At 41.3% G+C, this 22,806-nt stretch overlaps 1 protein-coding gene across 1 annotated transcript in view; it reads left to right on the top strand.

Moving 5' to 3' along the window:
- The first annotated feature begins 2,231 nt into the window (after positions 1-2,231).
- The window catches only part of tgfb2 (transforming growth factor, beta 2), an 89,206-nt gene continuing 68,631 nt past the window's right edge, over positions 2,232-22,806 (top strand). The window contains exon 1 of the mRNA XM_072394994.1: positions 2,232-2,730. Coding sequence (XP_072251095.1) covers positions 2,385-2,730 — 346 coding nt within the window. The 5' untranslated portion in view covers positions 2,232-2,384. The remainder of the gene's footprint in view (positions 2,731-22,806) is intronic.

Raw genomic sequence — 22,806 nt, 5'->3', positions numbered from 1 at the left:
GTGACTATAGAAGAACTCCAAAAGGCAATCTCTAGACTCGAACCTAATAAGTCACCAGGTTCTGATTGGTATACAGCGGAGTGGTATAAGACCTTCAGTGACTCTTTATCACCACTATTACTGAGAACATTTAATTGGGTCCTTCAAAAAGGGGGGGCTCCTCCATCTTGGAGAGAATCGATCATAACGGTAATACCGAAAGATGGTAAAGATAAGACGGATTGATCTAATTACCGCCCGATTAGTCTGTTGAACCAGGATTATAAACTCTTCACATCAATTCTAGCAAAGCGTTTAGAAATAATACTTCCAGATATTATACAGTTGGATCAAACAGGGTTCATTAGACATAGGCAAACGCAGGACAACGTTAGGAGGATGCTACATGTAGTTAATCATATGAACAAATACGATTTGGAGGCTGTCCTGTTAGGATTAGATGCGGAGAAGGCATTTGATTCTGTTGATTAGACGTTCTTATATAAAACATTAGAGAAGTTCCAGTTCCACGATGACTTTGCTAAAATAATAAAAGCTTTATATTATAATAAAAGCTTTATATTATAAACCAACAGCAAAAATTTGGATTAATGGAGTTTTATCAAACAATTTTGAGTTAGAGAGGGAGTGTCGACAGGGTTGCCCTGTTTCCCAATTTCTATTCGCCATCTTTATAGAGCCTTTGAGTCAGTGGATAAGACAGAATGAAAAGATAAAAGGAATCAAGGTGTCTCAAGAAGAACACAAGATTACCCAGATTGCTGATGATATTTTGATTTACTTGGGGCATCCATCCACTTTCCTTCCAGAATTGCTCATAACCTTACAGGAATATGGTTTATTATCAGGTTATAAACTAAATACCAACAAATCTCAAATCTTGACAATTAAATTGAATTATTCTCCCAGTTGACCTATTGGAGAGGAATTTAATGTCAATTGGGACTCAATGTCAATTAAATATCTAGGTCTAAACATTCCAAGAAATCTGAACATGATTATTTCAAATGTTATATGTATATATATTTAAAATAATCTATAAGAAATGTGAGTTTACAAGAAGAACTGGTTACGAAGACAAAACTCTTCAACATACAATTTCAAGTGGTCTTCACAAACAAACTCTCTCTCAGCCTGTAGACACACAGATACACTTGATTAAAATAGGAAAGTTCAATTAAATTACATTTGAATAATAAACCAGAGATCTCTGTTGAGCTAAGTGACATTTTAATTACATTTACTTTGAATAGAGCTAATTTTTAGTCGTAGATGAATTAGGTCTGAGTCTGAGCAGAAAGGGTGTACTCTGTGTCAGACGGACGTTAAACAAGCCTTTTTTTAGGCTGAAGTTTCTTAATTTAAAATTTGTCTGTAGTATCTAAGAAAGGGCACGTCACGGTGACCGGCTTTAGGACCGTGCGTCATGACGTGTGAGGAGCCAGTGTGCCAGACGTTGCAGCGCTGCCCCATTTGGCACGGTAAACAGAACGAGTGGTCAACTTAAAATAAATGGTCTCATACGGTAGAAATGAAGGAGTCCTCGGCTCCGAAAAGTGACGAGCACGGTCCTGGTTTAAAGGTGGCAGAGGGGGGAGCATTGCTGCCCAGTCCGCTGCAGCAGCAGTGAGGGACGAGCCGTTCCCTTCATGCACGGAAGAAAGACGCATAAAAACGGTCGACAGTCCTATCCGACAGCAAACTCCGAGCTACTTGTTAGTTTCTTTAAAGAGCACCTAGAAGATTACTTTCCCCCCTTAAAGTCACAGGTTTGAATGGATATTTAATCTAATTGTAAAGCGAACACAAAACTTGAAAAACTTTGACCTCGACTCCCCGCTGAACGCGAGCTTTTAGTTTGATTTGATATGTTTGGGTAAACACTGTCTGTCTGGAGGGAGAAATTCACAACATATGAGGAGTGAAGCTTGACAGACAGACACCTCGGAATTGTTGGTGAATTTCATTTGGAGAGTTGCAAACCGAGTGCTCTAATACGCAGGAGGTGAAGACATTCCCACGGACTACAAAGCTGCCAGTCTTGCTGACGATACTTCCCTTTCCTCATCTGCAGACTCCAGATCCGTTTTACGGGCGCGTGTCCAGATGTGGCAGCAGTCATTTGCGCCTTTACGCACTCAGACTGTGTGCTCACGTTAGCCTGGAAACAATCCAAGCTATCGACCGAGATAGTGAAATAGGTCCGACACTTGGTTGTTATTGTCCTGCACAGTGATTCAACACATGCTGACAGTAGCAGAGTGTACCTTTTAGTGAAGGTACGGATCAGTCAGAACTTCAACAGAACTGTTCGTTAAAAGTTCCCAGACTTTGTGAACTGTCAACTTATTATTCTCTAAGAAGTGGGGAGGCTGGATGAGAAGATGAACGTGCTTATACTCAGTCTTTTCCTCACCTTAAATATCGCTGCTGTGGCTCTCAGTCTGTCCACATGCAGTACCCTTGACATGAAAGAGTTTAGGAAAAAGCGGATCGAGGCCATCCGAGGCCAGATCCTCAGCAAGCTGAAACTTACTAGCCCTCCTGATGACTTTCCCGAGCCAGAGGAGGTATCCCGGGACATTGTCGCCATTTACAACAGCACTCGAGATCTGTTGCAAGAGAAGGCCAACGAACGGGCCGCGATGTGTGAGAGGCAACGGAGCGAGGAAGAGTATTACGCCAAGGAGGTGCACAAGATCGATATGCAGCCCTTTTACCCATCAGAAAGTAAGTGCGTGTGTATACACATGTTTTTGTTTCATCATTTGTATCTTCTCTGATATTGTCATTAACCGTGTTAAGACCAGTAGTTCTTATGGGAGCCAAAGCCCGGTTCCAATGAGGAGAACCTTAATTTCTGAGGTCTTTACTTTGGGTTGAGCTGTACACAATAAGTGAAACTGACAGCAGCGTCCTAAGAAAAGATGTGCAAGCCCTTGTGTGTGTTTAAAAGTGCAATGTGGTGGAATATAAAACTCTGAGTTTCAGAGCATGCATCTTCAGTCACATGTGTGTACGTGTGTGATTGTGTGTGATTGTGAGATTGTTTTGGAAAATTGTTCCCATCATGCTCTGCTGAATGAGTGCAGGAAACACCAGCTTCTCCTCTAACTTTGAGTCAGAGCTGTGTTCTTGTCCACATTAATAAGAGATATTCTTTTATGACTTTCATTTTACTGTCATGTTGACAAACAAGAGAGAAGAATTTCTGACCAGGACAGTTATTTGGTCATATTTCACTTCCCATCCACTAATTATAAAAACTTTATTTGTCATTTATAGATGTTTTTGCCTTTAGATTTTTACCTTAAATAAATGAAACAGTGGATGTTTAGAAAAGGTCAAGTCTTAGTCTAGATGTTAGTGAACATCTGTTTTTATGGAAGAAACAGTAAGACCGACATGGATCACATTTATATTCAGTGTAACTACCAACGCCACACTGCTAATGTTAAAAGGACACTCCTAAGTGCCATTATGAAGGGGATCCCCTCCAAAGCAGGTATATCAGTTGCATTACATAATAGACATAAATGGTAGAAACATTTTTTTGATGTTGAAATATTGGATAATAGGTAATGCTGTTCATTGTATGGGAATAGGACATCTGATCACAACCAAAGTTTAGTTATTAGTATAAAGTTATTAGTCAGATGTTCTTTATAATATACTTTCAAAGTGGGTGGTATCATTCTAGTTTTAAAATTTCACAGATTTTTATGCATCTTTCAATATTATCACTATGCAGTGTACATGTGGGCTATATTTAACTAAGGAGATCATACTCTTCACAATGATGTGGTGAAGTTTGGCCTGTGTTGTACAGTGGTTGATTACTGTGTAAATGCATGGGCGTGCCCTCCTTTTAGCAAACATTTTCAAGTTGTTAATTTGTTTGTTAGAATGGTCTGAAACTGTCAATTCATAGCCAAAGAATGAGAGTACTGTTCTAAATCAGAAAAAAAGCATAGATCAAAATTGAAATATGTGTTTGTACCCATTGCTCAATGGGTTCATGTGTATTAGCTTGAGAACCAGACAGACCTAAGAGATCATATTTCATTTGGCAGATTGCGCGATCACACATTTGTTTGGAGATGTCAGGCTAAATATACATGTGAGTGATGTCAAGAGAATCAGTGTTTCAGTTTGTATCTAATGGTATTTCACCACTGAGATTTTTTTGTTTTTGCTTTGTTTATATTTGGAGATATATGGTAATATTACTATAGTAATGTCACCATAGGCTTTTAGGCACTACCAATACAATAGCACCTAAACTGCAGTTGTAAAAATAAGTTAAGTAGCTTATGTGTCTTGCAGCTTTGTCCTGTGGCTACATGTTACTTTTACATTGAACACATTTACATGACACTAGAGAAAGTTCAATTATTCTAGGCCCCCCTGAAAGGCAAGACCCAACACAGACTGTTAAAAGCGTAACAGGATTGTCCTGAGAAACGATTAACTCCATGGATTTGTCCAGCCACTGGGTCTGAATTTCTGAAGTAGAAGAGAGGATGTTATTTTAAGAAAAAAAAAAAAGAAATCCAAGAATTAGTCCTGAGGTCCGTTTCACAAAGCAGGTTGAGTGAAAACCCAGTTTATTAACCCTGAAATGAGGGAAACTCTGAGTTTTCCGTTTCACAATCAGAAGTAACTCAAACCAGAGAAAGAGGGGTAACTCTTGCCTGTTTCAGAGAGAGGTAACTTAAGCTCTCAGTTACCGTAGTAACTGACTCTATGAACCTAACCTGGTCGGGACAAGGTTTTTCTCAGTAAACCTTGAGTTTCTCTCTGTCTCCACCCTCTTTCAGCCACACACGCCATTTGATTTCCTCATTCGTTCAGTCAGCAGGTGAGTTTTGGCGTGGCCTAGTTCCTCTAGAAGTTCTAGAAGTCCATTTGGCACAGTTGGAGGCAACTTTTTTCGCAAACATGGCACGTCCTTTTGACAACGATCTTGTGGATGAAGGTGCAGCATTACTGCGTAGAGAATTAAATATTCGTCGGGAGATGGTTATCAGACCGCATAGATGTTTTAGCATTTCCAGACAATTATCTTTTTGAGCAGCACCATCAGAATCTGTTGGGACAAAAAAAAAAACTAGACTATAAACATTTGTATGAATAGGCTTAACAAAAAAAATAAATGTATATATAGGCCTATTACAAGGCACTTGTGTCTTGGGGGGTGGACTCAGAGGATGAGCTCCCTCAGCCTAGAGGTGGCGGTGCTGGGCCACCACCCGTTTTATGGGCATCTGCCTTCTTTCTGTTGGCTGAGTAGAAGTCTGTGTTAGTTTGAATTGGCTTAATTATTTAACTCCACATGATATAGATATACACATGTGTGTGAAAACAGCATTATGTTGGGGATAAAACAACAGTAAAATAGCCACTTGATATTTACTTTACAGTGTAAAACATGATCAAAATGAGGTACCTCCGTGCCGATGTCTTACATGTTTGAACAATGTTTTTATATTTCATCTTAAGCTGCTGCCAAGTGCGCTTCTCCCCGCAGGATTGCGCCTAAATAAAAAAAAATGAATAGACTACCATTCAAGCAGTTTTCCCCTGTAATATTATTGTGATTGCAAAGGACTACATTTAAACTTACGCATTGACCCGAGCAGCAATGTTCTCCCACACCGTCTCCCTCTTTTGCAGCTGCAGCAGTGTCGCACTTCTAAAAACTTGTTGAAACTCGCCGTAAGAGCACATTCGAGGTTGGTGGAAAATGTAGCCCTCTTCCCCGTTGCCATGGTGACTTGTCGAATCGGGGCTCCATTGATGCTGGCTTTTTATAGTTGTAGCGGATGCGCTTAACTCAAGGTGAAACTACTCAGAGTTGACTCAACTAACTCAAATCAGCGTTTCTGGAACCGGAAACTCAGTTTTCTATCTCAGAGTAGATCAACTCAGAGTTTAGAATTATACTCAGAGTTTGTTTTGCCTGCTTTGTGAAACGGACCCCTGAAGTATTGTTCAATGGTCAATGACTGGGCTTCGAGGGGAGCCATTGGTTGTCTTTGATGGGTACCGGAGTTGTAGAAGGGTGGGCAGGCAGGAGAGTAGCAGAGGTAAGTAGTCCACAAGGAGTCTTGAACTTGAGCTGACTCAGTTGAAGGAGACTAGTTGGAAGCACAGATAAGCGAACCACTTCTTGACCAGCAAGGAAGCCCTGGAAAATTCAGGAAAGCGAACGTTAACACAAGGGGAATCATTACTCAAAAGAGAGTCATGAAGTGGCCTGAATACCACACTGTAGAAGACAATCTGGCAGAGACTGGGTGGACAAGCTGGTCCTTAAGAGCTGCTAGTGTTAGGGCTGATGAGCAACAGCTGCAACAGCTGGAGAGCTGGAACCCAGACTCCTCCCAGGAGGAGGATCCACAGCCTGCTTGTGCCAACTTAGGAGAAAAAGCACCCACAACCACAGACAACCAGTGCTGAGTCATGACAGTATTTCAAAGATATAGTCCAGTTCAAGTAAATTACAATCCAATTCATAGTAATCCAAACATAATCCAATAAAATCAAATTATTTAAATTCCAAATTAGTCCAATTCATACAGAGCCAATTAAATAAAAAGTTGCTTAGCTAAGGAAACCAACAGGTTGTATCGAAAACTTGTCTTCAATCCAGTCTCCTTTAAAGACCTTTTAAGAAGAAATCGCCATCAGAATTAGAACCAGGAAGGATGGCTATTTACCTTAACCAGCCTGGGGTCTGAGAGGACAGGAAAGAGGGGACAACAAGCACCATAACACCAGGCCAGGGATACCTGCTGAGAAAGAGAAACAAGTTAATGATGTCATATGTACATGGAGAGTAAAGAGAGTAGAGGGAGGAGAGGTGCATCATAGAATAGAAAAATACTTTATTCATCATTATCATTCATCATTTATGATAAAAGTGATTGTGCCAAATAAAATTAGATTAATATAACAAAAGGCCTGTCAAAACCTCCCACACCTACCTGAACAAATATGTCTCTGAAAAAGCACCAAAAAGAGACAAAGTTAGTAGCAATCATGTGCAGCAAAATCAAGAGTCAAGAGCCAGGGAAGGCCCAAGACTTCCTCCATTTAAAAGTGGCTCCTCAGTATCCAAACAGCCACACTGCCTGCTCACACAGGTGAGCAGCATCCCTGCAGCAATTACCTAAAGACAACACAACACAACACACAGGGGTGGGGTGGATGGGGGAGGTGGGGGGTTGGCACGTAACACCCCCACCCATATAAGTCCAAGCATAATGTTTGGAACTTCATAATGTATTACAACCACAAAGCACGTGACAAGGTATCAGCCAGGATATTCTCAGATCCCTTTTTATGACAAATTTCGAGGTGGTAGTTCTGTATGATTAAAGACCAATGCATGAGATGTTGGTTGTGATTATGCATCCTGGAGAGAAACACAAGAGGATTATGATCTGTGAAAACCTGAATTCACACTGGATCCGAGATAAACCTCAAAATGTTGCAGGGCAAAAAGTAGTGCAAGAGTTTTCTTTTCGATGGTGGAATACTTAACTTGATGTTTGTTGAATTTTCATGAAAAGTAACTCACACGATGAGCGATGCCCTGGTGGTCCTCTTGTAGAAGAACAGCTCCAGTGCCAACTGCACTGGCGTCAACTTCAAGCTTGAAGGGCAGTGAGAAATCTGGTGCAGACAAAACAGGAGTGCAACACAGTAGACTTTTTAGACTTTCAAAAGACTGTTGACACTCATTGGACCAACTGAATGATTTTGTGGGACTGGTTAAGGTGGTCAGCGGAGCAGCTACAGAGGAGAAGTTTTTGCAGAACCGGCGATAGTAGCCGGCCATCCCAAGAAAACGCCGCAACTCTCTCCTGGTGGTTGGCGTGGGAAAGTTAGTAATAGCGGAGATCTTTGCATCCATAGGACGCACCTGTCCTCGACCAACCAGCTGACCAAGATAAAGCACAGTGCCTTTTCCAAATTCACACTTAGTGAGGTTGAGTGTAAGCGACGCACTGGACAGACGGGTAAAAACGTCCCTCAGTGTAGTCACGTGACTAAGCCAATCATTTGAATACACGACAATGTCATCCAGATATGCTCTGCAGTTTGGTACACCTCCTAGTACCTTACTTACTAGCCTCTGAAAAGTAGCGGGTGCATTACACAGACCAAAGGGCATCACAGTGTACTGGAAGAAGCCATCAGGGGTTACAAAAGCCGAAATCTCCGAAGCACTTGAGGTTAAAGGAACCTGCCAATATCCCTTTAACATGTCAAGTTTACTGACAAAGTTTGCTGGACCGATTTCATCAATGCAGTCATCAATAAGAGGTAAGGGATGTGCATCTGGTACAGTCACAGCATTTACCTTGCGAAAGTCAGTACAGAATCTCAGACTTCCATCACTTAGTATCCAGAAGACAAGGGGAGCTCCATGGACTAGAACTGGGTACTGCAAATCCATTCGGTAGGAGATAGGCAACCTCTTTTTTATTATCTCCCTCTTAGTGGGATTAACCCGGTATGCATGTTGTTTGATCGATACTGGCTTTGTTAGAACAATGTCACGAGCAATGACAGAAGTTTGAGAGAGAATGTCTTTGAACAGACCTGGTAAATCACAGATAAGTTTCTCAACATCGCAACGCTGGTCCTCGGAGAGATGAGACAAGTGGTGGAACAAATCGGATAATATATCACTATTACTGAGCCTAGCCCCCTGTGGTGTAAATGGTAAATGGACTTGTACTTGTATAGCGCTTTTCTAGTTTAACTGACCACTCAAAGCGCTTCACTACAGGTGCACATCATACAGCACGTCTTAAGATACATAACTACGTGCTTTTATAATAATTCATACACACATACCCCAATGGATACACTGGGAGGCAACGTGGGGTTCAGTGTCTTGCCCAAGGACGCTTCGACATGTAGCTGGGGAAGCCAGAATCGAACCACCAACATTCCGATTGGGCGACTGCTCTTCCTCCTGAGCTACAGCCGCCCTTTGCATGTAGCACTACGCATCACCAATTCATCGTCATCGTTAAGAGAGCTCACCTTGGAGATGGAAGCCATAGGTGAGACGGTGATCCGCACATCTTGAACTATGGGTGACCCATTTTGCTTCTCCCTGGAGCAGTACTGTTTCATCATGTTGACATGACACATTCGGGACCGCCACCTGCAGTCTGGGGTTTTGATGACATAGTTTGTGTCACTGAGTTTTTTCTCTACAACATAAGGACCAGAACATTTAGTAGAGAGGGTAGAACCAGAAACAGGCAAGAGAATCAGAACTTTGTCACCTGGTTGAAATGAGTGGACAGTCGCTCTTTGATCATAATGTCTCTTCATCTTCACCTGAGAAAAAGTCAGGGCTTCTTTAGCCATAGAGCAGGCTAGCTGGAGTCGATTCTTGAGCTTGGAAACATACTCTGGAATACTTGTGACGCCTTTCTGTGGCACAACCAGTTGCTCTTTAAGGACCTTTAAAGGACCCCGGACCTCGTGTCCAAATACTTGCTCAGCAGGACTGAAACCTAGTGACTCCTGTACAGCCTCACGGGTGGCAAACAAAACCAATGGAACACCATCATCCCAATCCCTCTGAGACTCATGGTAATGCTTGCGCAATATCTATTTCATGGTTTGGTGAAATCGTTCAAGTGCCCCCTGGCTTTCAGGATGGTAAGGGCTAGATGTTACATGGTCAATGCCTAAAGTTTTAAGCACCTGGGCAAACATTTTGGACTTAAAATTCGTGCCCTGATCTGATTGAACTACTCTTGGCAGGCCAAACACGGTGAAAAACTTTACCAAAGCCTTGGTGACAAATGCAGCCGTTATTTTCCAGAGTGGGATGGCTTCTGGGAACCTGGTGGAAGCACACATCACTGTTAGAAGGAATTTCCAGCCTTAGTCTTTGGCAATGGTCCCACACAGTCAACAATGATTTTTTCAAATGGCTGCCCCATGACTGGAATGGGACAAAGCGGTGCAGGTGGGATAACCTGGTTTGGTTTTCCAGTAACTTGACACAGATGACATGTACGACAATGACGGACAACATCAGATTTGAGTCCTGGCCAGAAGAAATGTTTAATCATCTTCAGTGTCATGTCGGAGGCTGCTCTGGGAGGCTGTTCGCAGACGTTCTGCTCCGGTGATTCATCCCTGACCTCAGCTTTCAAGCCACAGCCTTCTCTTTCAGGCACAGACGCGGGTGATGGCATACATGTCCCAGACCAACAGGAGTTTCCACCACTGGGAACCTTGCCTTTGTGCATGCTCTCTTCTCTCTCTGGTGGTGGTGCCACCTCCTCTCAGGTCTACCCTCATCAGCAGGTGCCTCAGATCTCCCCTCCTCGCCCTCTCCTCTCTGTGACGACACTCATAGTGGGTGACTCCATGGTGAGGAACAACTTGTCAACAGTCTGAACTGAAGGCCCTTTTTAACCTTTTATAAAACTGTGGGAAGTCTGTTTTTATCGGTGGCCCCCTCCCTATTCTAAACCGAGGCTCATTGCATTTTAGCAGGCTCCTTGGCTTAAATTTGTGGCTCAAAACACCTGCAAAACTTTGAACATGGATTTTATCGACAACTTTAATTTGTTTTGGAACCATGTGTTAGCATCCAACCTACAACATGCTGTTCATTCAGCTACATGTGACTGACTATTTACATTATACATCCCCTTACCCCCATCTTCTTCTGTGTCACCTCAGCCAACACACTTTGCCACCTTATTCTCTCTCTCTCCCCTTTGGTTTTCTTTTGTCAGGATCACTTCCACCTCAGCAGTCATCATCCACACACTTGGTTTACTGCCCGTCACTCTCAGTATCAATATAAGGAGAAATGTTAATACAGTATAAAAATTTGATTCATATTAGCTGTAAGTCTGCCTCTGTTTCCCCTGTGCAAATATAACAAAAACTTTAATCTCTTGAATGTCAGATCTCTAACCAACGAATCTTTTCTGGTTAAAGATTTTATTACAATAAATTAGTTGGATGTTTTCTTGATCACTGAGACCTGGCTCTCCCCAGGGGACACTGTTGTCCTTACTGAAACTTGTCCTCCTGATTTTGCATACATTCATTTACCCAGGTCATCTGGACAAGGGGATGGTGTTGCTGATTTCCATAAACTCGGTCTTAAGTGCTATACTATTAATTTTATTAATTTTATTTCCTTTGAAGCTTTACGTTTTTTAATCACAGATCCACCCACTACTCTGTGCAGCTTGATTTATAGACCCCTTAAATCATCAACTATTATTTCACTTTTCTGAATTATCCATTGTAATACCTAAATGACAATGTGTTTGTTCTTGGTGACTTTAATATCCATGTATCCCTATCCCATTCCCAGGCCTCTGAGTTTTTAGATCCTATAGACTCTTTTAAACTCATTTAGCCTGTAAAAGAAGCTACACATTCTAAAGGTCACATCTTAGACCTGGTGCTCTCATCTGGTTTCACCTTAACCTCTCTGAAGCTGCTAGATATACCTGTCACCGACCTTAAAGCAATTAACTTCAAAGTGCCTCTTCATCAGTCTCTTTCTTCTGTGTGCACGTACAGATACTCACACATTTTCTATGCTGACTCTGCAGTTAAATTTTGCAATGCCTTTAATTCTACATCCTTAACCTATCCTGCTTAAATTAAAATCACTATTGCAATTATATGTTGAACACTGCCTTTCCATCCTTGACAAAATTGCTCAATTAAGAATTAAATTTGTCATGTCGCAAATTAAATCCAGAAAACAACAATCTAATAATACCCCTTGGATTAATAATCACATTCGAGTACTAAAACGACTATAGAAAATTTGAACGTCAATGGAAGGCCAGCAAATCTGAGAAAACATACAATGCCATTAAGATTAAAATGTTATTTTATCAGATAGCTGTTAAAGATTCAAGATCAACTTCTCACAATTGACTAGACTTCTGTTTAATGTAATCAAAACGGTTATTAATGAATCCCCTTCTTCCTTACAAGAATCTGATGCTGAACTACCTGAAAAATTCCTGGCTCATTTTTATAAATAAAGTAGAAAATATCAGAACTCACATCCAGCCTAATTCTCGTAGAATTTGTATTCCCTGTGTGAATTCTGTCACTTTTATTCAGTTTGAACAAAGCTCTCTTTCAGAGTTAGAGTGTACAGTGTCTTGTATGATCCCACTCGGCTGCTTAAAGAAGCACTCCCCACAGTCAGCCCTATCATTTTATGTAATCTTAATTTTCTCTTGCCTCTGGATCTTTTCCAGACAGTTTTAAGCAAACTGTTGAGCAGTTACTGCTCAAGAAACTCAACTTGAACCCCACATCACCAATGAACTACAGACCTATCTCTAATCTTTCCTTTCTAAGGCCTTAGAGAAAGTAGTCTCTGCACAGTTGATATAATTTATGAATGAAACAATATTTTGAACAGCTTTCAGCCTGGTTTTAGAGTACTCCATAGCACTGAGACAGTCCTTGTTAAGGTGGCAAATGACCTACTTTTAAGTGCAGAACGAGAGTGTTCAGTTTTGATTCTCTTATATTTAAGTGCCATAACTACCTGCTTCATTGCCTGGAGTCCTGGGTTGGAATTGAGAGTGCTTTCACACTAGGGTAGTCCAGGTGACTCAGTTTGATTGAGCGGAGAATGCAGAAAAGCTTTTAAAATGTGACCAAACAAATGGAAAAAAGCATGAGGAAGAAGAAAACCCAGCTCATCGATTGGCTTGGACCAAAAACGGAAATCCATCCCCTTCAGTTGCCTTGTTCAGCATTAACCCTAGCCACAACCAACTGTGATATATAGTCTTCTGACCATATATCAAAAAGTGCCTGTCTCCTCACTGCTCCATGTCAAATGTCTTGTGAGCACAAGACATTTTCCAACTTTTCCTTTGTTTATCTCTGCTTCTTTGTTTTTTCTCCATTGGCTTTGTTTTTTTGTTCTATCCACAATGCACTGTGCTCTACGTCACTTCCTCTTTTTGGATGGCTGGATTATCCGTTTGCAAGTGAAGACCCCAAGACCCACGTTTTCAGGACCAGATTTGCTTGTTTGGTTCAGGTTAGCCTTCAAATCTGCCCAAATGAAGCAGACTATCCGAGGAGATGCACTCTGGTCCATATCTCTATATCGCTCATATCCCTCTCACAGAACTTTTTCTGTGACTCTGAATAATCATACCTCCTCAATGGCAGGACTCGGTTGTGGTTCTCTTCTGTTCTGTATTTACATGCTACCTTTTGTCTAGCTTATTCAAGACCATCATGTAAGTTACTATATTTATGTTGATGACACTCAGCTGTACATGCCCATAAAACCGACAGATCTCAGCAGCCCTGTGAGTCTCTCAGCCTTTCTCTTTGACATTAAATCCAGGATGGCCCAAATATCCTTAAGTTCAATGGCAAAAATTCGGAGCTCATTCTGTTTGGTCCTCAAAATTCCATCAGTTCTCATTATTTCTAAACCTTGGTAATCTTTCAGATAATATCACCCAAATGGCTAGAACTCTATGAGTAATATTTTACTCTAACCTTAGTTGTGATCCTCAGGTCAAACATGTAGTTCAGTCTTGTTTTTTTCCAGGTTAAGGTCATTGCTAAAATCAGGTAATTTATTTCAATTGCAGACTTACAAAATCTTACTACTCACTTTCAAAGCCTTAAATGACCTTGCCCCGAAATAATCTCAGACTTATTGACCTGGTATGTGCCCTCCTGACCACAGAGATCCACAGATGGTGATCTTCTAGCTATCACCAGATCACAGTTTGTGGCAAAGGGAAATCAGGCTTTTTCCAACAGACCCCGCACCTTATGGAACGCTGCACTCAGGCATACAACATCTCTTGACACTTTAAATCCCTCCTTAAAACTTGTCTTTTCCGGAGGGCCTTTGGTATCGTCTGATTATATTCATATTCTCTTTTTTAACATATATTTTGAATTCTGCTGCTAGTCTACTGCTGTTAACCACTTTGTAACATTGTTTAGAAAAGTACTATATAAATAAAGTTTTATTGTTTTTATTATCTTCAAACATTGTGTTGTTTATAATGGCAGGACCAGTCACCACCTGCAATACCTTAAATAATCAATTGAGGTTTAGACAGTGTTCGTGGATGTGCTTGGGGTTACACAATAGGTGGCCCAGGGAGAGACCACTGCTGCTACCACTCTTCATGTGTACACACCGCATTCTGCAGGTTCTGTAAGTGAGGTTGTGTGTTCAAATAGCTCAGGTCTTAGTGCTGGGATAGTGGTTCCCTGCTGATTCAATTCCCAGCTCATTGAACCCTACATCTCTCTGATATGACCTTTGCTTGTGATTGTATGTGTCACGATCGTTGGTGCAGGTAGGGAGGACCCAGATGCTGACTTCAAAAACAAAACACACAAGGTAAGAACGAAAGACGCAGCTGAGCCAGATAGCCAAAATACTAAACTGTCAAAACTAACGAGACAAAACGAGATTATGAAAAAAATAACAAAACAAGACTATGGAATACAAACAAGAAAACATGACTATGGAACTTTGGTTTTAAATAACGTGAGGCAAAACTTGACTTGACATACGTGGTGATCATGCAAGGTAAGTGAAGTGAGGATTGTGAGTGAACCGGGAAACTAAATACTGGGGAAGGTGATTGGTGACGAGGTGCAGCTGTGAAACAGAAAACAGATGACTTGAGTGAAGCTAAGTGACAGGGGAAAAACATGACAAGAAATTAACCTAGGAACATGACAAAAAACCTGAAAACATGATAATGAACCTGAAAACATAACAAAGAACCTCAAAACAAGTTAATCAAAACATAGAACAAGACAGTATGCATGATATAGAACACAGCAATCTGTGTGTATGAATGTGTGTGTGAATGGGTAAATGAGAAACACATTTTACTGCACTTTGTATAACAATACTAGTGCTAAAAAGCTCCTTAAATTAATATTTTCAGGGAGTGGTTTATTTGTCAATCTATTTTAACCTCCACTGAAAGGGGTGCCCCAGTCCAGATTTAGTTGATTAAGGTTCCAAAAATATGATTAATAATTGGGAGTCTGACCAGCAAATAATAATAAATCCCAACAGTGTTTTGTTTCCATCATATAATCTAAAGACCTTGTGTGTTCTGCCGAGGTTAATTTGCTATTTCAAACATTAGACACAAGTTGACAGTGCTGAGGATTATTTTTAGTCCACCAACAAGGGCAATTGAATAGTAAACAATGCTGAGAACCTCCTGTTTGAAGTAGCTCCTTGGGATGTAGCTATCTTTTTAAAATTTTGCTTTATTAATTAATTTGTAATTAATTAATCGCATTTTTAATCACATATAAATATTTGACCTAAAAACAATGAGAAGCAATTTTTTTCACATGGATTTTAGTATACCTGTTGTGGCTTTCCTATTCCTGTAAAGCTGCTTGAGAGGATGAGAACAGGTCCTGTAGGTTTTGAATGGCACCGTGATGCTCTGTTATACATGGTGGGTCCAGGTAAGTTTCAGAATATTTAATCATAAACAAAAGATTACGAGTGGCCTTCCAATTAAATGCGCAACATTTGACTGATTAAAGTGTACACCTTTTGCGCTTGTATCAAAGCAACATAACTAAACTAAAAGCGGTCAATGAAAATTACGGCTACCTGTCTCGCCTCTCTCCTGTCTAGTGCAGGTGATTCAGCCCCTGTTATTACCTCCGACACACATGTGACCCAAACCCCACACATCACCGTGGCAACCAAACCAAACAAATAAAAAACCCAAATAATGATAAGCAAAACAATATATGGCTCCTACAATACCATTGAATAATGACTGAATAGATAAGCAACAAAACATTGTTTTAGTTTTTTTTTGCTCTTATTTACGCTTCCTTCCATCCATCCATTTTATTATTTTTTTTAAGCCTTTTAATGGACAGGACAGATAAAAAGAGACAGAAAGCAAAGGGAGGGGTAATGACACACAGTAAAAGGCTGTCCAATGCGGGATTCAAACCGGGGCCGACTGCAGCGAGGACTGTGGCCTCTTTACACGGGTCGCCTGCACAAGCCACTACTACGCTACCGACCATCGCATCCGTCTGTTTTTTAAAACAAAATTTCCCATCCACGGGGCCAACTAAAGCGATCTCATCACCTTCTTCGTTCATGTTTGACTATTGTTCACTGTGGTTTGTTGTTGTCTGAAGTCAGTGGCGGTACCAGAGTATTTTTTCTGGTTCAACTACGGTGGGGCTAACCCATACAGCGGTGGGGCTCAAATCAATGTCATAATTTCAATGTGAATATGTATTCAATAAAACAACACCCTCTCACAGCTAGAAACACACACACACAGAGACACAGACAGAGAGAGAGAGACGGTATAGTTAATAGTTAAGTTGTCCTAAAGTCATATATAGTCTACCAAGCCCTACCCTGGCACATGTATGAAGTCAAGAACGTTAGTTGGTGCTTCAGTATAATCGGTATGCCTGAAACTCATTTAGTGAGAAAAGTTCCTCGGTACAAAAACAACTGTGATTAAAATGCGCTAACTTTTTTAACACATTCATTTTTGCATAATTAATTCACCTTAATTAACGCAATAAAGTCCAGGCCCTAATCTAAACATCTAAATCACTTTTTTAAACAGATGTGTATAAAATAAAAATTATTTTAAAAAATTAAATAAAAAAATAAACAAAATTAGGCAAGTATGTTTGAGTATTTTGGCCATATCATCATTTTCATGCATATTTTCTAACTCCAAGCTGTATAAACTTGAATACTATGTGTATTTGTGTAATGAGGGAGGTTGTGGCCTCAAGATATCAACACCCTATATCAAGGGTGTGCATAATTATTAGGCAATTTCTTTTTCTCAGGCAAAATTGGGGATGCAGCACTCTTGAAATTACTATTATATTGGGGCATGATCACAGAACCATCAAATGTTTTGTTGCAAATAGTCAACAGGCTTGCAAAAAATGCATTGAGAAAAAGTGTAAATTAACTGTCAAAGATTTGAGATGAATCAAACATGAAGCCACCAGGAGCCCATTAGCCTCCAGTGCTGTCATATTCCAGATCTACAACCTATCTGGAGTGTCCAGAAGAACAAGGTGTTCAGTGCTCAGAGACACGGCAAAAATAAGGAAGACTGAAACCTGACCACCACTGAACAAGAAACACAAGTTGAAACATCAAGACTGGGTCAAGAAATATCTGTAGACAGGTTTTATGGAATGATGAGACGAGAGTGACTCTTGACGGACCAGATGGATGGGCTTGTGGCTGGATCAGTAACAGGCATAGAGCTCCACTTCAAATTAGGCACCATCAGGGTGGAGGTGTGTACCACACATGACTTTATGGAGTCTATGGACTTTTTTGAAGATTGACTCAAAATGAACTCCCAAACCTACTGCCATTGTTCAGAACACACTTTCTTCAACTCCTACCTACCTGGGATTTGAGTAGTTTCTTTGGATAAAAAGATAAATGTGTCTCCCAAATGCATAAACATATATTCTTATCGAGCAACATTTATGTCTGACATTGTAACATTTATGTCTGAACCGTATGCTTTCCATATATAAATAAGTTGCCAATAATTCTGTGTCAACCAAATTACTTCAGCTAACATGCAACTCAACACACAAGTTTTTATTTAATCCTCCCGTTTTTGTCTAAAACCATTCAAAGGGCAGTTTTTAAGGTGGTCACTGATTACCTCTCACAAAACAACCTCCTTGATCCAAACCAATCTAGGATTTAAAAGTGACACTCCACTGAAACGGCTCAGTTGGCTGTGACAGAAGCCTTAGAAGAAGCCAGAGCGACAGCTAAGTCCTCAGTACTTATCCTGCTCGACTTATCGGCTGCATTTGACACTGTAAACCATTGTATCCTTTTGTCCATACTCCTTTTGTCCTTTTGTCCATAGCATGGGCATCACAAGGAGAGCACAGATCCGGTTTGAATCGTACCTCACTGGTCGGTCATTCAAAGTATCCTGGCTTGGTCACACTTCTGCAGCACACCACCTCGCCACAGGAGTCCCCCAAGGTTCAGTACTGGAACCTCTTCCCTTTGCCATATATACCACCTCACTAGGCCAGATCATCCGATCACATGGCTTCTCATACCAATGTTATGCTGACGATACCCAGCTCTATCTGTCATTTCCACCTGACGACCACACGGTCTCAGCACGAATCTCAGACTGTCTCTCTGAAATATCGAAATGGATGAAAGCCCATCATCTCCAACTAAACCTCTCTTAAACTGAACTGCTTGTCTTCCCATACAAACCAACCATACACCACAGCATCTGCATCCAAACTGAATCCCTAGCTCTTGCTCCATCAAAGCTAGCTAGAAACGTGGGTCATGATTGATGATCAACTAACCTTTAAAGATCATGTTACCTTCGTTGCTTGATCATGCCACTTCGCATTGCTAAACATAAGAAAGATCAGGTCATACCTAACCCAACATGGTCATCTCCCGCCTTGACTACTGTAATGCTCTCCTAACTTTGGTCCAGAACACGGCGGCACGTTTGGTCTTCAATCAGCCGAAAATAGGACGACACCCCTCTGTTCATTGAACTCCACTGGCTACCCATAGCTGCCTGCATCAAATTCACTGATGTTGGCCTACAAAGTCCTTAATGGAACGGCTCCCATCTACTTGAATGCTCTTGCAAAGGCTTATGTCACAACTCGGTCACTCTGGTTGTCACAGGATTGTCATCTCGCAGTGCCTAGACCACGCTTAAGACAATCCAGAATCTTTCCATGTGTCATTCCACAATGGTGGAATGACCTACCGAGCGCTAGTAGAACAGGGGTGTCCCTGTCTATCTTCAAGAGACTCTTGAAGACCCAGCTCTCCAGAGAGCATCTCCTATCCTAGCACTTACCCTTTACTTCCCTACCCTCTCTACTACTCTTTATCTTTCTGTACTTCCCTCTATGCCTGAACTTTATCTCTACACTCTCACCTCTGACAGAGTCTGACTCGTGGTTTCCTTTTATGTAGCTTATTGTTAGCTTTGATGTTAGCTGTAATATTATATCCTCATTTGTAAGTCGCTTTGGATAAAAGCGTCTTATAAATACACAAACATAAACATAGTATAGCTTTGTGCATGCTCAAGATGAGGGGGGGGGGGGTAAATTGATGAGAAGTTTGTTGGTTTCCTTAGCTAGTCTACTTCTTTTTTTAATTGGCTTTGTATAAATGGGACTAACACAGATTTGAATTAATTTGATTTTATTAAAGTATGATTACATTACAATTAATTGGATGATAACTGGCTTGAATTGGACTGCATCTTTGAAGTGCCTTGAATTGACTTGTTTTATTTTTTTAAAACTTTTTATTTATTGAACACTGAGAAACTGCATAGAGATATACATTAATTTACCTCTTAAGTCTGAACCCAGGTACATAGATAAAAAAAACAGTACTGTGTCCATAGTACATACAGCTATGCCTGCAGATCCAGAAAAGGAGCAGGTAAAAAAAATTAAATCCAAAAGAAAAATAATACCCAGCCAAAGTATCATAATATGATAGCTTCAGATAAATACATGAATTGAAGAGAAAAAATAAACTCATGAGGTGTTTAAAGCTTTGTTATCTGTATTATTGGTTTCTATCTTTTCTGAAATTGTACTCGAAACCTAGCCAATATGAAATAACAAAAAAACACAAATTTCTTTTTCTTTTTTTTTCCCTCACTGTCCTTTTCCATCATTATGGCAGCAGAATTGTAATCTGAATACCGTTTTATGACAAACACATTTGCTTTGCCAAGGGAAGCTTTATTAATCTAAAGCTCTCCTTGTTTCCCAAGCACTGCTTATTTATTTATTTTTGTTACAATACTGTACATGTAATGGAGTCGAACCTGACAGGGAAAGAGGGAGAGTAAAGAAAGCGAAAGGAGAAAGAAATAGAAAGAAACGACATCCCAACAGCCCCGCCAGGCCCCTGCCACCCAGACACGAGTCAAGCACCGGACCCGGGCCTTACGAACCGAGCACCACCAAACCCGGGTATTGGGTGGGGCAGAGGCCCCAGGAGCCAAGACGTGCCTACAGATAGGTACAGTTGCAAGCAGTGGGGAGAGGCGAGGTGGGGCAGCACAAGCAAGCCAGAGGACAGCAAGTCCTAGCCCCAACCACAGATCCCTCCCACACAAATCAAAGGGGGAAAAATAAATGAATAAGAAAAATAAATAAGTTAATAAACATTCAGCCACATACAAACAGTCCCACACACAAGCATGCACACACTCGCACAGCACACGCATCCATTCATGGTTCCACTCCCAGCCTCCTCCCCCCATCTCCCGAATCTCCTGGCCTCTCCCTCCCCAGGGAACACCCAGGCAACAGTGGTGTAGGAAGACCCCTCCCCTGGTCCCCCTGGCTCTTCAATATTTGAGTGGGTTGAGGGCAGATATGGGAGAATCCTCCCCCCTGTTGATGGACAAAGGCCCTCAGTGTCTAAAAATGGCCAGTTAAAATTGAGGGGCAAGCAACCTTGTAGAACTGGGAGCGCGGCCCTCCGAGCAGTACCACCTACCCAAAGAGCCAGAACCAGATATCACTCGGTAAACCCACCCCCCCAGGGCCTAGTGTGTATGATAAATAGTAGTGTCTAAGGTGTAATTAAAACTGAGGAGAGGGGGGCTGTAGAGTGCAGCAAAGGGGACCACCTAAGTGGAGCCAGGGGGAGGGTTGTAGAAGACCAGGAGGAGAAAAGCTCTGTCCGGAGAGGGCAGCCAGGGACTGGCGGCAGTAGGCACCCCAGTTCCAAGGGACCTGTCACGGGGCAGGAGGGCTTGATGTCCACCAGGTCCGGGGCCTGCAGGAACCGTACCCACCTGCCCCACCCAGAGGCCCCCCCGAACACCAAAACGGCCATCAGCGGCCTGAGCCTGACACCCACCATCACCCGGGCCTGCCCAAGCTAGCCCCAATGGGGGAGAGCACCCCCACACCCCACCATGCGCCACAACCCCCCCAGAAAAAAAAAACCTGTGGACACATCAGAGGGCCCAGAGACACCGGCCAGACACCAGGACCCGCACCAACCCCCCCACACCGTGGTGTGCCCAGGGCAACCCAGAGAGACCATCAGAGACCTGAAGCCACAAGGCCCCCCCAGAAACTGTCCACAACGGTGGGGCAGCAACCCACCACCCCCACTAAGTGATAGAGCTAACTGTTAGAAAAACACAAATTTCTAACAGTTGTCTAAAGTTTTAATGTCGCTCTTTAAACAACCAATATTTACAAATATTTAGTAAGTAGTAGGAGAATTAGCATCTCTTGTAGTCAATAAAGAAAATGGGTATCATTGTATTTTCCTTAGCTATTGATTACTACCATTGAACATTCTTATTTGTTGTTTTCAGTACTGTACCAGTACATGTACTGATTTTAGTCCAGCCTCTCCATGTCATATCTCAGTGCAGTTTCTTAATCCTGTCTACCTTCACATTAATCCCCATGCACTTTAAAATAGCCGAGAAGTGATATGTGGCAAAAACATTTTAAGTTGAGCTGGGTATAGGCACTGCGCCTTCACATTTCTCTCCTTCAATTTCCTTTTCTTTTGAATCTCTGTTGTGTATTCTTGGTAAAAGTTGCTAGTTGCTAGTCTGTTCTCCATATGTAGTCTTCTGTTTCCAGGCTTGCCTTTTCACTTGTTCCTTCACTTTATAGTCCAAAAAGCGCACAACATTGCTCTTGTGGGGGCCTTACTGTACTGATTTAGCCTTCAGTGAACTGTGCCCTGTCAATGTGTAAATCCATGATGTTTGAGATTTGGATTTTGGTCTTGATCAGTTTAATGATGAAGCCAGTCTTTTCCAGTCCTTTGGGAATACCATGATGCATCTCATTCTTGATTCCAGGTCATCACACTACAGAAACAGTTTTGCGGTTTCTTGGAATAGAAAGCCCGCGGAGAGCTCGATTCACTCCATCCCGTTTTTGGTGTTTCCAAGTCTTCCCTCCATTTGTGCCTTTCTTTGCTCTAAGGATGCTGTTCTGTCCATAAGTTTTTTCATGTTTGTGTCGAGTCTTCCCATTGCTGTCTTGTTTTGTTCCGCTGCTTCAGCAGGCTTCTCTCTTAGTTTGTGCAGCTCCCTTAGCATGACCAAGTCACTTTCCTCTCTCTCTGAGCTTGTTCCCTCTACTGTATTGGTACATTTTTCTTTTGAACTATCCTCCTCTCCAACTTTCCCTATCTTGACCATATTTTCTATAAACTCAATTTGTCAACTTATGTTAAAAATGTATTCACTTTCCTCTGGTTTAACTTTAGTTAAGAGATAGTTTCAATTGGTTTCTGAAGGAGCTACTCTTTTAGCTGTCCTCTAAACCATGGCACAACCGGAAATTTCTAAACTGCTGTTTTATTTTAAAGAAAGGGATTTTTTTTTACATTTCCTGATGAAAACGAGTGCAACATGACAAACACAGAATTAAGACTATACAGAGTATATAACTTTTATATAATGTTTAAAAGTATATAATATAACTTTTTTTAAAATTTATTTTGAAGTCACTAGATTCAACAGGATAACTTCACAAAACCTCTGATGGCGGATGGGACACAAAAAACAAACCAAAAACCGTAACAAACTTATCTTAAAAAAGGATGTACAGGAGGTGTTACCAACCATTGATCTACTATGTCTAGACAAAAACAATGTACATATAGAAAATTTAAAGGATATTCCGAACTTGCCTTGTCCACAA

Source organism: Leuresthes tenuis, unplaced genomic scaffold (genome assembly GCF_036924035.1).
Source record: "Leuresthes tenuis unplaced genomic scaffold, fLeuTen1.0.hap1 SCAF_10, whole genome shotgun sequence".
Classification (NCBI taxonomy): domain Eukaryota; kingdom Metazoa; phylum Chordata; class Actinopteri; order Atheriniformes; family Atherinopsidae; genus Leuresthes; species Leuresthes tenuis.
The sequence above is the reverse complement of the archived record's forward strand: the minus strand, read 5'-3'. Positions and strand labels throughout refer to the sequence as shown.